The 17,599-nt window shown below is 41.2% G+C and overlaps 1 protein-coding gene across 2 annotated transcripts in view; it reads left to right on the top strand.

Annotated features, from left to right (window-relative positions):
- Positions 1-17,599, top strand: part of dmd (dystrophin) — a 1,291,331-nt gene that overhangs the window by 348,352 nt on the left and 925,380 nt on the right. For both annotated transcript variants that reach the window (XM_048602828.1, XM_048602824.1), the window contains exon 26: positions 5,603-5,752. In XM_048602828.1, the coding sequence (XP_048458785.1) occupies positions 5,603-5,752 (150 nt within the window). The remainder of the gene's footprint in view (positions 1-5,602; positions 5,753-17,599) is intronic.

Raw genomic sequence — 17,599 nt, 5'->3', positions numbered from 1 at the left:
TTTCAAGGACAGAGTCAAGATCTTATGAAAGTGCAGACGGTGCAGCAGCTAAAAGCAATTACCTGACACAGTTTGTTGTTATTTTATCAAAAGATTATCGAGATTTCAAAGCAAAGGCAGACAATTTTTGAAGTGATGGGGCCTTAGGCCTCATCTACAAGATTGATCGAGGGTATGAGTCCTGAAATAACATAGGGCACACAGATTTGAAAAACATCATGATCCAAAGGAAAACAGATTATTTGGTGATTCATTTCAAGTGATGTTTGTTGGATTTTGTTGTGCATATGTTGCCTGTGGTTCTTGCCACTTCTTACAACCAGATGAGGAGGGAATGAAATTGTATTCCTCTTTTTTAATATCCTTGGTGGGTGAGAACAAACTTGGAATTCTGTTTAGCGTGCAGCTATCATACTTCAATTATAACGTAGTACTTGTCCAATTAAGGAGCCAATTAAGAGTTTCGTTTTTGAAATTTATAAAGAAGAATTTTAATATTGACATAGAAAAATAATAAAGCATCACAATAAGCAAATATACAAACACAGGTATTAATTTTTAATCACTTAGTCCATTAGAAGGACAAAGCGTAGGCAGTTGTAAAAACAAAAGTCTTGAAGGGTCCCTTGAGTTATTAAGGTGTCACACCTCAATGGGGTAGAATGTTGGAGATCAAGATCCACTTTTGCCAGAGTCAGCACAAAAATTAAGAGTTGTATCAAGTTTCACAAAATTCACCAATTGATTGTTTTTGAACCGGGTTAGCAGATGGCACAGATAAGGTTTATGAATTCAATAAGAATTGCTATTTATTACAAGTAAGTTCTAGCTAAGGGAAATAACAATATGTTATTAATGTAGAGATAGTGGGAACTGCCAGTGCTGGAGAATCTGAGATAACAAGGTGTAGAGCTGGATGAACACAGCAGGCCAAGCAGCATCAGAGGAGCAGGAAGGCTGACGTTTCGGGTCTAGACCCTTCTTCAGAAATGGGGGAGGGGAAGGGGATTCTGAAATAAATAGGGAGAGAGGGGGAGGCAGATAGAAGATGGATAAAGGAGAAGATAGGTGTAGAGGAGACAGACAGGTCAAAGAGGCGGGGATGGAGCCAGTAAAGGTGAGTGTAGGTGGGGAGTTAGGGAGGGGATAGGTCAGTCCAGGGAGGACAGACAGGTCAAGGAGCCAGGATGAGGCTGGTAGGTAGGAGATGGAGGTGGGACTTGAGGTGGGAGGAGTGGATAGGTGAGAGGAAGGACAGGTTAGGGAGATGGAGACAAGCTGGGCTGGTTTGGGATGCAGTTGGGGGAGGGGAGACTTTGAAGCTTGTGAAGTCCACATTGATACTATTGGGCTGCAGGGTTCCCAAGCGAAATATGAGTTGCTGTTCCTGCAACCTTCGGGTGGCATTGTTGTGGCGCTGCAGGAGGCCCAGGATGGACATGTCGTCCAAGGAGTGGGAGGGGGAGTTGAAATGGTTCGCAACTGGGAGGTGCAGTCATTTGTCACGAACCGAGTGTAGGTGTTCCACAAAGCAGTCCCCAAGCCTCCGCTTGTTAATGTATAACTCCATTATATAAAACTCTAATTCCCTTAAGACATCCACATGTATGCACATGTACAGGCAAACAATAAGAAACATCGAAGTGATGGGTGAAGGGAAAACAGGAAAGGCAATTCAATGGTCCCTGTCCACAGATTTGGCTGAGATGATTCTTTGAGCTTGCTAGGACTTGCTGCTCCTTGACCTGACTTTGCCAGATACTTTCACTTGCCAGATGCACAGAATGATTCAAGAATGGAGAAGTCTCTGACTTAGTGGTTAAAAGCAATAGCTTACTGCAACTGGTGAGGGAAAATAAACTGGCATGATTCAGGCTTTAGATTTTTTTAAAACTGCAGAACAAAAAGACACCAACTCCCCTTCTGGAGTTTCAAAGGTTTTTCACAATCTTATTCACATTCACAAGCTGTTCAGCGACCTGCGAGTCAATCATGTAGATGGAGGCAGACAGAAAGCCTTTGTCAATGAGGTGTAGAGTGGTATCCAGTTGTAAATCGCCAGCATTTTGCTGGCTGAATTGTACCTTGTCTACACCCTTGTACTGGTACATCAGTAACTAAACTTGCCCCACTTGGTTGATAAACAGCAGCATTCAACACCCTGTACAATAAGTGCAAGCTGCTTGCTTTAAAAAATCATGCAGCAAGCGTTTCCACAATGCTTGTTTTTCAAACAGTCTTCTTCCCATTTCAGTCTGCAATTAAAAATCCAGCACAATGAAAGCTAGTGTTTACAATTGTTGAACCTGGGATCAAGACTCTTTAACTGATGCCTTGTATAAACAGCGGTATTGATGTTTTTAGAATGCTTGCGTTCTCAGTGAATGAATTTTTCTTTGATTTGTTCCATCACCAATGCTGGCTTTTAACATGTTGGAAAAGGAAACATGGAGCGAGAGAGAGAATCTTTCAGTCCTTGCTGTTACCAATGTTCTTTCTCTCCTGTCCTAACAGCCATTTTTTTTTAGTCACTCATGGGACATGGGCATCACTGGTTGTCCAGCATTTATTGCCCAACCCTAGATACCCTTCAGAAAGTAGTGGTGAACTCCCTTCTTGAATTACTGCAGTCCACACGGTGTAGGAAGACGCACAATGCCCTTGGGGAGGAAATTCTAGGATTTTGCCCCAGCGACAATGAAGGAATGGCAATATATTTCCAAGTCAGAATGGTGAGTGGCTTGCAGCAGAACTTGCAAGTGCTGGTGTTCCCAGCTATCTACGGTCTAAGAATCATTGGTGAACTTCTGTCGTGCATCCTGTAGATAATACACACTGCTGCTACTGACTGTTGGTGGTGGAAGGAGTGATGCTTGTCAATGTGGTGTCAATCAAGCGGGTTGCTTTGTCCTGGATGGTGTCAAACTTCTTGAGTGTTGTTGGAGCTGCAGTCCTTCAGGCAAGTGGGGAGTATTCCATTACACTCCTGACTTGTGCCTTGTAGACGGTGGACAGGCTTTGGGGAATCAGGAGGTGAGTTACTCGCTGCGGCATTCCTCTGACCTGTGCTTGTAGTTGCTACGTTTATGTGGCGAGCCCAGTTGAGTTTTTCTGCAATGGTAGCCTCCAGGATGTTGATAGAGGAGCTTCAGTGATGGTAATATGGAAATACAGTTCACTTTTGTATTCTCAGGTCTGGTATCATTGTTTTTCTGTGTTAGATAATCTGCAGGTGACTTTCATCCCAATATGTAAAACTTGCAGAAATGTTTAAATCAAAAATAGGAGTCTAAGATTTCTTAATGCCTGCAGTGCCTTTTGATAAAATGTCAGTTTTGATCCTGACTACCATTGTCTATCTCGCATTGGTTTCATGAGCTTGGCTTAACCTGGTTAAGTGACATTGAGGCAATTTTATGTCACTGTTTTCTCCTTTTAAACACATTTTTAGTCTGTAAAGATCTTGGATGTTAAAATCAGATGATGGAACTGAAAATTGATGGTCCATATTTTGTCACTAGCATGACAATATGAGCAGACTTCAGATTTTGGGACATTGTAAAGAAGTGATGAGACACCATATAAATGTAAAATCTCCATTTAGATTTACAGGCAAATTCCAACAACCATCTCAAAGATCTCAAACACGCTCGCTTGACCTTGTATTACTTGTGCAAATTGGGCACAATTCTTCGTTCAACATACTCCCCACCCCCCACCCCTACATTTAGTTTGTCAATTTTTACAGAAAACATTTTCTCTCAAAAATTTTCACAAAATAAATTCCACCCTAAGTGCTCCAAGCCCAGTCAGGACAGCTGTATTCCAAATGCGGTATTTCCACTATCCCTTGCTGCAAATATTTGTATATCTGCCCTTCTACAATGTACCATTTCTGTCCACTAGTATTAAAATTTCAAATGTTATAATTGTACTGTTCATTCATTCATCGGTGGTCCCTCGCAGATTTGGATGACTCTCTTCCACTCTCGGAGTGAGTCTATAGATGGCTGTACAGACCAATGCACCTACCGCAGGTTCTGTTCCACTTGGGACGGAAGGTGGTAATGGGTTGGGGTGGATGGGGCATTGGTGTGGCAGCGTGCTCCTTTTGCTGTTTTCTCTTGGCTTCCACTTTTTTTTTGCATTTTTTTTCAGCCCAGCCTCAAATCTCATTTAAATTCCACCACGTACCATCAATTATTAACTCTGAAAATAAATTATGAAATGTACTCTGTTTCCAATTCTTCATTTAGTCTTTGGCAACCATTACTAAACCAGTCTTCCATTTGAAGCATTATGCCTTTGTTCAAAATAAATGATACATTTTCAGTTCATTTTAAATATATTAATTATTGGCATTATGTAAGGTGCAGACACTAATTGCTGGCTACCTTAATTAACTTTGGAACTTGGAGCAGTGGCAGCAATGTGTTGACCATGGAGATGTCCTGGGAAGTGTTGCATTCAGTGAAGGTGTTATTTAAAAGATCTGAAACTGCCCTTCCCCACTTGAACCTATTACTGTTTTAGACTTTCATATAGAATGCAATACAGCTCAATCTCTTTCGGTGTGGGACCAGAATGAAGGATGAATGATGGGAGGGTTGGAGAGAAGGGTGAGGGTGGTGTAGGTACTGGTCCTTGTGGGAAAGGAAATCCAACTGCTCCTTACAAGATTGCTTGTTCACATTGTTCTGATAAGGCTTGTGCCCTCATGACAGTTTCCAGGAGTTTCTATCTGTAATGGACTTCCAATGCCCCCAGCAGCTAATTGCCATTTTCATGTTAAAAACAATACTTTGACATCCGTGTTAGGTAGCGCAATAATGCTGATTTCTATGGTAAAATTCTAAATTTTAAAATAGTTGTGCAAGTGACAATTCACTCAGTAATGGTCTTCAGTGAATTAAAAAAAGTGCTGCTATATTAATTGCTTGTGGCCAAAGGTGGCAAACAATTAATAGTTAAACCTTCCATGATGACCAAATGATTTATGTATCTAAAATGAACTGAAAATGTACCATTAATTGCCAACAAAGGATAGCAGTGCTGCAAATAGAACACTGACTCAGAGGCAGTTGCCAGGGACCAGAGTAGGTATTTTTCATACGCTAAGAGATGGAACTGACATATTCACAGAAATCATTCTTGCGTATTTAATGTCTTGAGGCACAGGCATTGAAGGGTAACCTGTAACCTGGGGCTGTCTGCTCTTTTTTAAATGGTGAGAATACATGTTTCAGTCCATATTTGCTTGTGGATAGGTCAGTATATGTACACACATGCGTGGCATTCTAATTTCCTTTAGTTTTGAGCCATAAGACCTGGTATCACTGGAGTATGAATAATGTAATGCAGTACCACTTGGCTAAGTCTGTCTTCCATTTGAAATACTTTGCTGATAAAAATATTTACAGGCTTAGCTCCAGTCTTATTAATCAGGTGGATGCTGGTAAAACGTTATGATGCCATCTGAATTCATTGATGTATTGTAGCCTTGGAACACATTTTAATCCAAGTACTTATGTAAAAACACAACCTACCTGTTTAAAGCCGTACTTCAAAGTCATTTAGGTCTCTTGTTGTGGGCTTGTTTCAGTCCCTGGAAAATGTAATGCGTCACCCTGAAGATAATCAAAACCAAATCCGTGAGTTGGCACAGACACTGACTGACGGCGAGATCCTGGATGAGCTAATCAATGAAAAGCTGGAAACATTCAATACTCGCTGGGAGGAACTCTTACAACAGGTAAGATGGCTGCACTGCTATTTGTTCGAAAGATTTGATAATCCTTCAGTGGTAATACTAATATCCATGTTTTTGACAGGAATTCATGGGACTGGTCACGTGTCAATCAAACTAAACATTACTGAAAGATTTGTTGTTTTTCTCAAAACCTTTTCTGATGTGCTAAGTTTATGCACTGTCTTGGGTTTCAGTACAATATGGATCTCAAACTATTTGCAACTAATGAATATTGAATTTTAGGCCCTCCAAAGGCCAAGAATTGAAGCAGACATGAGAGTAAAATACCAATATGGGACAGTGTGCTAGTTTCCTGACTACATTTATAACACAAGCAGGTTTAATCAAGGGGGAAGTGGGGAGTGGGGGGGTGGAGGCGAGCCCTAATAGCCTCCAAGATTCACTAACCTTGGCGATTAATATTGTTAAAGAGCTCATTCAAATCTTGTCGAGAGCCTTGCTCTGAAATTTGACAGGGGCATGGAGATTACTCTGAGCAGACCAAGAGAATGGATGCATGGGCACAGTAGGGAGTCAGTTAAGGTCACTCATAGAATTGGTTGGGCTCCATGCAAGAGTGAAGAGTGCAGAGTGAAAGCTCAGTGACGGTTGCATGCAGAGCAGGCAGTAAGGTGGTTTGGAAGGTTGGTCACCCTCCTTGTAACAAATTAGGGGAGGGGACAAGGCTACAGAACACCATGGAAAATTCGTCTGACCACTAAATAAATTCCTCTCTAAGTGCTCCAAGCCCAGTCAGGACAGCTGTATTCCAAATGCGGTATTTCCACTATCCCTTGCTGCAAATATTTGTATATCTGCCCTTCTACAATGTACCATTTCTGTCCACGGAAAATGGAAAATTCGTCTGAGCACAAAGAAGGCAGCAGCTGCCAATGGGAACATAATACTCAGATTGTGGGTCAAATAATTATGAAAAGCAAGTCCCCTTCACAGGAAGCGCATCAGGTGTGCAGAGCAGAGGAACATTGTTCCAGCATTGGATCTATTGGTGAAGAAAGAACTAACCTTGTCCGAGGTGATTGTGACTTTCCAGGCAGACAATCACAGACATTTATGCTTTTTTTTCCAAAGGTCTCAGAGTTCAGCTGAACTATAACACAGCAAGACCTTTCTTGTGATTCTTTCATCCTCCACCTGTTCACATTATCGAAGTGAGTAATTCCCACCCCCACCCCTGAGGTCTTTGCTTCGGTTCTAGGCAACAAGGAAAATGTCTTGAGGCTGTACCATCAAAATAATAACAGGAGGTTCACATGGCTGTCTTCTCATGGTAATATTTACATGATGCTCAGAAAGGCCAACAGAGTACAGATCATGTCAGTGTCAACCCAGTGACAAAGTCAGTGCTCTCCACTCGATGCAGTGCAACTCTTGTGGCCTCACAGGAGGTAGATACAGCCTGCTCTCTTATTCTTGCCAGTAGTTGAGATGCAGGTTATCACCCTTCCTGAGGCTGCTACACCTATTTCATTGCAGGGCTAATTGATATTCTTGGGTCTTAGTGCATAGATTCTCCCTCAGTTAGAACATGTCAATGCAAGGGATAGGAGCAGGATTAGGCCACAGAGACTGATAATGATGGCACCTGCATCTGTGTCTGCAATCCATTCTGTAAGGCAAATTTACCCATAGCTGTTTCTGCCTCTTCCACCTCCTCTTGGACACCACCATTGCTCCTCATCTACTGTCAACATTATCTAACACCACAAGGTGCCATCAACTTGTGTATTGGCATTGGAAGAAGGTGCTGCTAAAAATGTGATATGTTTAGTTTGATCTCTGTAGTGGATGTACTTGGCTCAGTGATAGCGAGTGTGTTGGTCTAAAGGCTTGATGCCTGGACCTGCAAGAGATACATACACAGCTCTTGCAAATTAGCCTTGGAAAGTCAAACCTTGTGATGTCCATGGTTCCTTCTCTGTGACATGATCACATACATGTATGGAACCTATTTTCCTACCTCAGAGCCTGAGCCCATTTCTTATACAAGGATAAAATTGTGTGTGCTGGGTTACTGCTTGTCTCAGCCAGCTTCTCCTGAAAAGCTAGCTGTGTCAATACAGGCAGGTACTCAACAGCCTGAGGGATCAGTAACAGCCCTCCCATTTTGAGAAGCAGCGTGTGTCTGCTGGAGGGTGAATATCCAGAGCTTATCCTGAGTGCCCAGTGTTGCACTCACCTTGCCAGAGTCTTATCAAGTCACTGAGCATTTTCCTGTACAGGCTGTTTTTTTTGTTGCACCTTGCCACCTACCTGTTGACTGTCTCAGCTATTTATTTCGAGCCTGCTTTGTTTAGGTGAATGGCCACCCTCTGGCATACTGTCCTCCAACCCCCAACCACTGCCTATGGTCTTGAAGTTTTCTTCGCATCCCTGAATCGAGCAGCTGTTCTGACTTGGGTTCCAGGCTTTTGCATCTCTCAAGCAGATCATGAAGCAGTGAAATGTCATCCCCAGCTAAAAGCTGTCAAGGTCCACTTAAATCAAACCCTTACACCATCCACCATCGTGCCCATCCTTATAGTTACTAATTGGTAACCAAAACCTAAGATCATAACAAATAAGGGTGCACCCAAGTGAACATTCAGTTTGCTGTTGTTTCCCCTAGAGAACCCAAAAACGGTCCTGATATCCATTGCTTGACTACTGCAGCTAAGTCCTGTCTGTTGTAACAGTTTTGTACAAGGCAAGACCTTGGGCCCACCTTGCTCACCTATTGACTATATTCCCTTTGCTGCATATTTAATAAGCCTGCACAAGGTGCACATGGTGTGCTGGTCTGTAAGTTTAAGCAGGGGTATTTCTTGATGGACTAGAAGGTTTGTGGTAGAGTAGGTAGCTCCCTCCCTCCAAACTGAAAGCTCTGAATTCAAGCCCAGGACATGATAGCCATGGAAGATGCATTCATAATGCTGCACAATGTCATCCATATGATGGAAAGCAATTTGGAACCTCTAACATCACTGTCTGAAGTCCAGACTGCTTGTGTGTAAAAGTGCATGTTGTCACAGAACCTCCAACTCCTTGGGGCATCTAAGTGGTTCAGTTGACTAGATGGCTGCTGTGGATCAGTTAGGTGTTAATTGCACGGAGTTTGATCCCAATCTGCCTGGATGGATTCAGAATCTGGTTCTTTGTCCTAATCATGGTGGAGATCACAGCATTTTCTTTTTTTCCCCACCTGATGTATACCAGTCCATTCTGGTGAAGCACCTGTTGAAGTAAATAACCTAATCAGGAGTTAGCATGGATGAGATAAAGTTCAAGTGATCATTGTGAGTGCAAAGTTGGGAGTCTAGTAAACCTATCACAAACTGTCAATTCGCGGTCACCCAATCATTTACAGTGAAAACCTGTTCATCAAAGGCACAGCATTTTTTTTTTCATTGTTCTTGGGTTATTCGTAATTCCTAAGCCATCCTAGCAATGGAAAAATAATATTTAGTTCACTGATGGCCTTTGGATGGATTGTTGGCTTTGATTTTTCTTTGTTCTGATGCCTGTTGAAAATTTTCAGGACAATTTTATGTTAGAATGACATTGAGCCTGGCAGTTTTCAATTCTTTAGTCTTCAGCAGCCCCCAATGTAGATATAAAGCCTCATCTCATTTGCTGTGTTAATTCAAAATCCAGGTTTCACAGATAAAAGGATAGTTTTCAAAATTAATTTCAAACTTTTTAATTTTGTTAACTAATAACACTAATCTTAAAGAAATTAGAAATTAGCTGTTTGATCTCAGTGGGCAATTTTAATTTCAAATTTGTTAATAAACAGTAAGACTATACCTCTTTCACTGTTTTGTTTTATTCTCCATCTAAATTGCTTTATAATGTTTGACTTTATTCCCATGGTCACTTGGATTAACGATGCATGCAGAAGAATTTGTCCAACAGGAAGGGTGCTCATTCTGTGGAATGATCAGACTGCTCATTTTCAGCAGCCTGTGTAAAAATGATCACTGACTGGCATAGCCCTGTATTTTGGGGCTAGTGTGTAAATTTTTTAACCCTTTAATTGCCTTCACAAGATCTACATATTGCAGTTCAAGCTCTTGTATTTTTTAGATAATTTCTTAGGTAATGAAGTTCAATTTTCTTTAAATTTATGGCCATTTTATTACATTTGAGTGTTTTGTCATTTGATTGTTAAATAACCAAGAATTCCTTTTTGAACATATACGTATTTTGATTTTGAAGTGTCAATTCTCTGGGATGGTATATTTTTTCTATTTTTATCACTCAAAATCAGTATCACAAACTCCAAAGGCAGGTGGTGTTCCATGTACATGAAGTACACTTTCTAAACTGCTGTCATACTCAAGGCAATTTTCAACTTTGACAGAACATGGAAAACTGACATTTGTGAATTAGCAGCTCACTAAAGGCATACGAAAGGCAAGTTCGAATACAACATTTATTACTGCTTACAGCTTACTGCCCTGGCAAAGTTGAAAATGCCTCCTCTTGCTTTTTCAACTCAATCCCAAACTAACATTCACCTGAGGAAGGAATATCAAGTGGAAGCTAAATGAACAATCTGTATTTGAGACCATTTCTTGAAATACATTTTAATCAGTCTCTTGAGAAAAACTATTCATTACGTTGCCTTCCTTTAATATGGAAAGCCAATCAACAGAAAAGGTATGCTAATCTGAAATTTGCACACAAAAGCACTGATTTGAAGGTGCTGAATAGACATTGTAATAGCAGGCATGCGAGATTAGACTAGCCCGAGCATCCAAAATATAAATCAATCCTATTTTGATATGAGCTACATGAAACTCTTTTGGCAATTTCTATATCAGTAAGTAATACATGGTATTCTAAATATTTGCTAAATATGGAACAGTGTTATTTTTAACAATACTTTTGATTAGTTATAACCCAGTAAATCTATTTCTCTAACATTCTCTTACTGCACTGATCAACTTAAAAATGGGTTGGCAGCAAACAGTTTTAAAATAAAAACAAACTTTTCAACCAATCCTAAGCAGATCTGTTGCAGATTGATTGATTGATGTAACCAAAATGAAAGTCAACAAGTCACAAAAATTATGACTTCACTTGCAAAGGCTAATTATGATCCAAGTTATTGGCCCAAGCTGAATCTTCAGTGGAAATATGTGAGAATACATTTGAGTAAATTAATCAATATCCTTCAACATTAGAAAGAACAGATATCTACACACTGATTCTTGGCTTTCAGTTGTCTCATTTTACCACTTCTAACTATTGGTTAGAGACAGCCTGAGTATAGACGTTCGGTACCCTCTGAGATCTGTTCAAGGACTACACCATTGACATCATCATCATAGTGTTGTACTCATGATGTTGCTACAGCAGAATATTATGTCAAGCAAGTGGGTGTTGAAATTCTGTACACGATTCTGTAAACCGAGTCAGTCTATAAGCAGAGGTATTAAAGCCCAACATGACAAAGTGAGGGATAAACATAGCTATCGCCTTCTGTCATGCTTTGATCGACAAGCATTTCCTTCACAGAATATAACAAAGAACCGTGGATGCTGGAGATCTGAAAAGAACACAGAGAATGCTGTTAGCTGATCTGGCGGCATCTTGGGAGAGAAAAACTGGAATTAACGTTTTGAGGGCAGTGACCCTTCTTCAGAACTGAAAGCAGCTGGAAAAAGGTGGTCATTGTGCTGATTTGGGGGGTGGGGAGGTGCAGGAGTGAGTCGAATAGATGGAGACAATGCCCAGGGTGAGCGAATAAAAGGAAAGCAGACAAAGGTATTGTTGATAATAAGCCAGGAGAGAAGTAATTGCTGAATGGATGCTTATGAGATGTGTGAATAGTTAAAAATGAGTTGGCTGTGCTGGGAACAACCCATACAGACAGATCCTGGGGGTATGACAATAAACATGAAGGAAGGTGTTCACATTCTCAAATTGTTAAACTCAACCTGCACTTCATTCTATCTAGTCGACCGTATTCACTGTCCACAATGTGTTACCTCTACGTTGAGGATACTAAACAGAGACTGGGTGACCATTTTACAGAACACCTCTGTTGTATCATTAAAAATGAACCAAGCTTCCAGTTCCCTGTCACTTCAACATACAGCTGCGTTCCCATGCCAGCATTTCTGTCTCGGGCCTGCTGCAATGATCCAGTGAAGCTCAATGCAAGCTGGAGGAACAACACCTCATCTGCTGCCTAGGCACCTTGCAGCCATCAGACTTCTTACTTTGGTAGGAGTCGGGCTTCTGAGCCCAAGCCGAATACACTCGTTTGCTTTTATTTTTGTGTCTTTTTCTTTCTCTCTCTCTTTTTTTTTAAACTTACCTCTTGTGGAAGAGCTCAGCCGCAGTGATGACATCAATGGCAACGAGTGGGCCCAGAAACGTGGAATCGTGGCACTTTTGGGTTCCCAGCAGCTTCTGCATCATTGTGGTTGTCCTCGCGCCAACTGATGGCTGCTGTGGTGGAAGCAAGTTTGGCTTCCCACTGGCATCTGCGTCTGGTGCAGATTGAGGTCAGCAAAGGTGAGTTTGGGCCCAGTATGAGACCAGACAGCATCAGCAGTGGCTGCATCAGCGAGGTAGGCCTGACGTAGACACATGGCAGTGGCAGTATCAGGTTTGGGGTGGTGCGGTGCCTGGTGGCATCAGTGGTGTCTGCATTGGTGTGGTCCATCTAGGACTCTTAGCGGTGAGAGCATTAGTGGAGATGAAATGGTGTCAAAATGTTACGAATTTTGTTCCACCGATGTGGCAAAAGGGAAATGGCCCATGTCGGAGCATTTAACAAGAAGGACTGCAAAGTTGGACATTTTCTTTATTTCTTCTTTTTTCTGCCTTTATATTCCATGTTTTGGTTTATTTTTCTTGTTTTAAGGTAGTACCGGAGACATTATATAACAATCTTTGCTGTATTTTCTAACAAGATACATGTGACAATAAATAAATTAAAGAAATCAAATTTCGTCATTTATGTAAGTGATTTGGATGTGAATATGGGAGGTGTGGTTAGTAAGTTTGGACATGACACCAAAATTGGTGGTGTAGTGGACAGTGAAAAAAGTTATCTTAGAGTACAATGGGACTTTGATCAGATGGGCAAATGGGCCGAGGAGTGGCAGATGGAGCTTAAATTAGATAAATGTGTGGTTCTGTATTTTGGTACAGCAAGTTTGGTACACTTAATAGTAAGGTCCTGAGGAGTGTTGCTGAACAAAGAAACTTGGAGTGCAGGTTCATAGTTCCTTAAAGCAGACAGGATAGTTTGATATACTCACCTTTTATTGGTCAGTGCATTGAGTATAGGAGTCAGGAGGTCATGTTGCAGCTAAACAGGATATTGGTTAGGCCACTTTTGGAATGTTGTGTTCAGTTCTGGTCTCCCTGCTAATAGGAAAGATGTTGTTAAACTTCAAAGAGTTCAGAAAATATTTATAAAGGATGTTGCTAGGGTTGGACGTTTTGAGCTATAGGGAGAGGCTGAATAGGCTGGAGCTATTTTCCCTGGAGCATCTGAGGATGAGGTTTATCAAGGTTTATAAAATCGTAAGGGGCATAGATAGGGTGAATAGCCAAGGCCTTTTCCCCAGGAAAGGGGAGTCCAAAACTAGAGGGCATAGGTTTAAGGTGAGATGGGAAAGATTTAAAAGGGACCTAAGGGGCAACTTTTTCTCGCAGAGGGTGGTGCGTGTATGGAATGAGCTGCCAGAGGAAGTGGCAGAGGCTGGTACAATTACAACATTTCAAAGGCATCTAGATGGGTATATAATGTGGTTGGATGGATACGGACCAAATACTGGCAAATGTGACTAGATTAATGTAGAATCTCTCGTTGGCATGGGCAAGTTGGACCAAAGGGCCTGTTTCTGAGCTGTATGTCTCTATGACTCTTAAATCAACATTGAATTTAGCAAGTTCAAAGCATGTATACCTTCCTCCATATTTGTTGCTCACTCCCACATCTCCCCAACCTATTCTTATGAGGGTTGCTCCCAACCCATTTTTATCTATTCACACTTCCCGTGGACACCAATTCAGCGTTTACTTCTTTCCTGGCTTCATATCGCTTTGTCTACTTTCTTTTCTCTCTCTGGGCACTATCTCCATCTATTGAACTCACTTCTTCTCACCCATCCTACCCCGTGTCATCAGCATAAAGAACACCTTTTCCCAGCTGCTTTCCGTTCTGAAGAAGGGTAACTGATTTCAAAACATTAACTGTTTTCTGCTCGACAGATGCTTCCAGTCCTGTTGAATTTCTCCAGCAATTTAAGCACTTTCCGACTTATAGTTTTTGCTAATGCTTATGTTAGAATAGCAGATGTCTTATTATCACAGTATTGTCCACTTCTTCTTTGATTTAAATACTGACTTGTTGAATTAAAGTTACTTTGGGTTCTTACACTTCATGCTACAGTAGACTTGAGATTATGTGTTTTAAGAATTTGTCACATATTCAGGAGATCACCTGATAGTTATTGTGATGCTATATGATCAAAGTGAAAGCAGTGAGTGAACTGAGCAGAACAAATTAAAAAAAAAACTGTGGAACTAAGCCACTGAAATTCAATAGCCATTCCTGTGAAAGCTGTCATGCCAGGGAATTAATGCATGAGAAATTGCTTAGTGCACAAGAACTGGTAATCCTGTAGCAAACAAGATCAATTTTGACTAAATATACTGAGAATCTTCATCTCTCAAGCTTGCTTGGTAGAATATCTGAGTAAGAAAAAACAACTTTCCCAACCTTGAGCAAATTTAAAACGGAAAGCAATACCAAGTCTGTTTAATGTTAGTTTTATCATGATACTGAGCTTTTCTGTGCAATGCAGCTTTGTGATAGGTAACAATTTGTCTCACGCATCTTAAATGTGAAAAAAAAAGTTTGCAGGGCAATTCTATTTTTGTGTACCTTGTTTTGGGAGTAGTTTTGAATTTGTGGACCCAATAAAATCAAGACAGGTGTCTGTCCCTGAACAACATGGGCAATGATGAGACAGTGTCCAAGACATGGTGAGGATGATAAATGAGACTTTCAATTTTGAGGAAAAGAAATCGGAGTTTGCACAAAAGATTTCAATGGCGAGATGAGAATCTCGCCTATCTCCCCTCATTCTGTTTTCCCAGGCAATTGAGGGAAACTAGATGGAGACAATTCCTGATGTGAAAGTCAGATTGAGTACCTGGAAGCTGCGACTTGATGTTCTCCAGACACCTGTGCTTGGCCAGTATTCCACAGCACCTCAGCTGACACTCCATGAGCAATGACCACCTGTATCCTTCATCCATCGAGTTCTGCATTGACCAAGCACCAACTTCCCAACATCATCATGGCACCCAGCTGACTCATTTAGAACACAGATCACCTTTTCAATGCTGCACTTTGGAACTCACTGACAATTTTGTTTCAATCCCACTGCCAGGCTAGTTCATGTGCAGTGATGCATACCCATCTCGTGTGAGAACAGTGTGCATCTAAAGGCTGTTAGCCTACTTCCTTTATTACTGGTTAATTTTGTGCCCACTGGGATGCTGCAGCATCTCTGCCTTGTTCCCTTGCACATTGGCACCTCACTCAAAATTTACAGGCGCACACTGCATTTATCTTGTCTTGCCTTTAATTACACATGGAAAGTGGGCATCTTGCCAGGGTTGCCGGCAATAATCAGTCAAGATGCGAACATGTTGGTGAATGACACTTTACTCCATCCATATCACACCTACACCAGGTGACAGGAGAGCACTCAGCCAACAGACAGAATGTACTTCAACCAAATGGCCATGTCTCCAATTCTAAGGGTGTGGTCCTTAGTTAAGGGGGACTGTCATCAGTCAGGGAATCCCATTATCATTAGTTCAAGAGCATCATTTGAACTTCCTTTCCCCCTCACTACATCCAACAACAGGTCTAAGCTCCTCAGCTGGGGTTGGAAGGAGCCTGGTCTATACCAGAATATTTTGGCCTTGTCGTTTTTGGTGGGCATGCTGAGTGTCTTGGCTAGATGCAGACTCGCCTTTGTTGGCTTAATGAAGGCGTGTGATCAAGATCCCTTGAACAGGCATCCCACCACCCATCTTTGCCGTCTCTGCCCTCTGCCTGCTTTCTCCTTCAGTAGGGGCAAGAACTGAATAAGAAAGAAGTGGCTGGCACGGCTGGCACTGTTCATGTAAGTGAGAGAAAGCGGTGACATGTTCCAAATGAAAACATAGGGAGCACTGAGAGCACACAGAGTTAGTCGTCTCTGGGAAGAGTGTGGATAACCGCCATTGTGAGAAGATGCTGTGTGAAAGTAGTAGACCACTAGCCTTTTTGGAAGACAGGTGCAGTAGCACAGAGAGACTGTTGTGTGCTGTAGCACAACAAAGATGGTATTACTGACCGTTTGTGGAATGCAGAAGCTCATGAGTTTTCTCCCTGCATTGCTGGGCATTTCTCCAGATCACACTGATCCAGCTAAGATCTGGTGCCATGGTCTCCTCTGGCACATCTTTGTTCTCCTTTGCAATGCCACATCGTCTAGCAAAGAAGGGTTCTAATTTTCTTCTTATTAGCTATCTCCTGTGTTATTTTTCACACAGTTGAACTGGGAAAGGCAACTTCTGTCTTACAAGATTTGAACTGATGCATAGCTGGAATTTAAAAATGGCGCTAGTGGTGAAAAACCTGGAAACATTTTTCTCTGAAGTAATAAAATTTATTGGAAATCTTGTTAGAGCCCACAGAGGAAATCCTTCATGCGAGATGCCAAAATTGAACTTAGACACATTTTGGGAAAATTCAGTCCAAAGTGCCACTGTGTAAGGAGAATAACTGCAACAATCAGCATTGTAATCTTGTATTTTTTTTAAAGTTGTTCTTTTAAAGGAAAAGTCTATCTGTGCTGTATAACAATTATCTGTATTTGACAGACATTAGTGTTCAGTTTCCTCATTCGTATTGCTAGCCTTCAAGGTATTAATATTAAAGGTAAGACCTGGAGATGCTAGTCTATTCTTGCGCAAAAAAAAGCACATTTCTGCTGGGTTATGGGATAATATGTTGATATGGGATGGGTAGAAGTTCCCCATTTCAAGAACAAAAATCATAAATAGTCCTGGCAGAACTTAAACTGAACATCATTGAGTGAGCTAGCAGCAAACCGACGTCTTTTTGTGGAATTGTTACTGACTTTTTCTATCACTTGCTGTTGGTTAGGGGAAATGATTGGCTATATTAGATTTCTCTCAATTGTATTGTTTAAAATCTGCACAGTGGAACTAGCATCTCTGATGCTAAACCTGTTCCAGTATGGCTGTGACATTGACATTTATTCAATAATGTGAATAATTGCTAACAAAGTGCAGGATTAGTCTAACTTTGCCAATTACTGTTCTTTCCAATCATGCAGCTCATTAATAATCTCATAAAATGTCATCCATTTGCCAGTTGCTTACTCACTGATGTTCAGGTCAGGCTGTGCTCAATCTAATAGATCTGGAACACAAATAAAACATGAAGGGTAGCCCAAACACAGCCAACAGGGGCAATTAGGGATTGTATTAGATCCAAAGAAGGGGCATATGAATTGGCCAAAAAAATGCTCAGCAAACTTGGGAATTGGGAGCAGTTCAGATATCAGCAAAATAGAACAAAGGGGTTGGTTAAGAAGGGTAAAATAGAATATGAGTGTAGGCTTGCAGGGAAGATACCAACTTTTTTTAAAAAGCTTCTATTTATATGAAGAGAAAAAGATGAGTGAGGACAAATGTAAGTCCCTAAAATCAAAAGCAGAGCATGTTCTAATGGTGGAGAAAGCAGGAAAGAATACTCCTCCTCCCACCCACCTTCCTGCAAAAATGCTATCCCCT

Source organism: Rhincodon typus, chromosome 11 (assembly GCF_021869965.1).
Source record: "Rhincodon typus isolate 14 chromosome 11, sRhiTyp1.1, whole genome shotgun sequence".
Taxonomy (NCBI): domain Eukaryota; kingdom Metazoa; phylum Chordata; class Chondrichthyes; order Orectolobiformes; family Rhincodontidae; genus Rhincodon; species Rhincodon typus.
The sequence above is the reverse complement of the archived record's forward strand: the minus strand, read 5'-3'. Positions and strand labels throughout refer to the sequence as shown.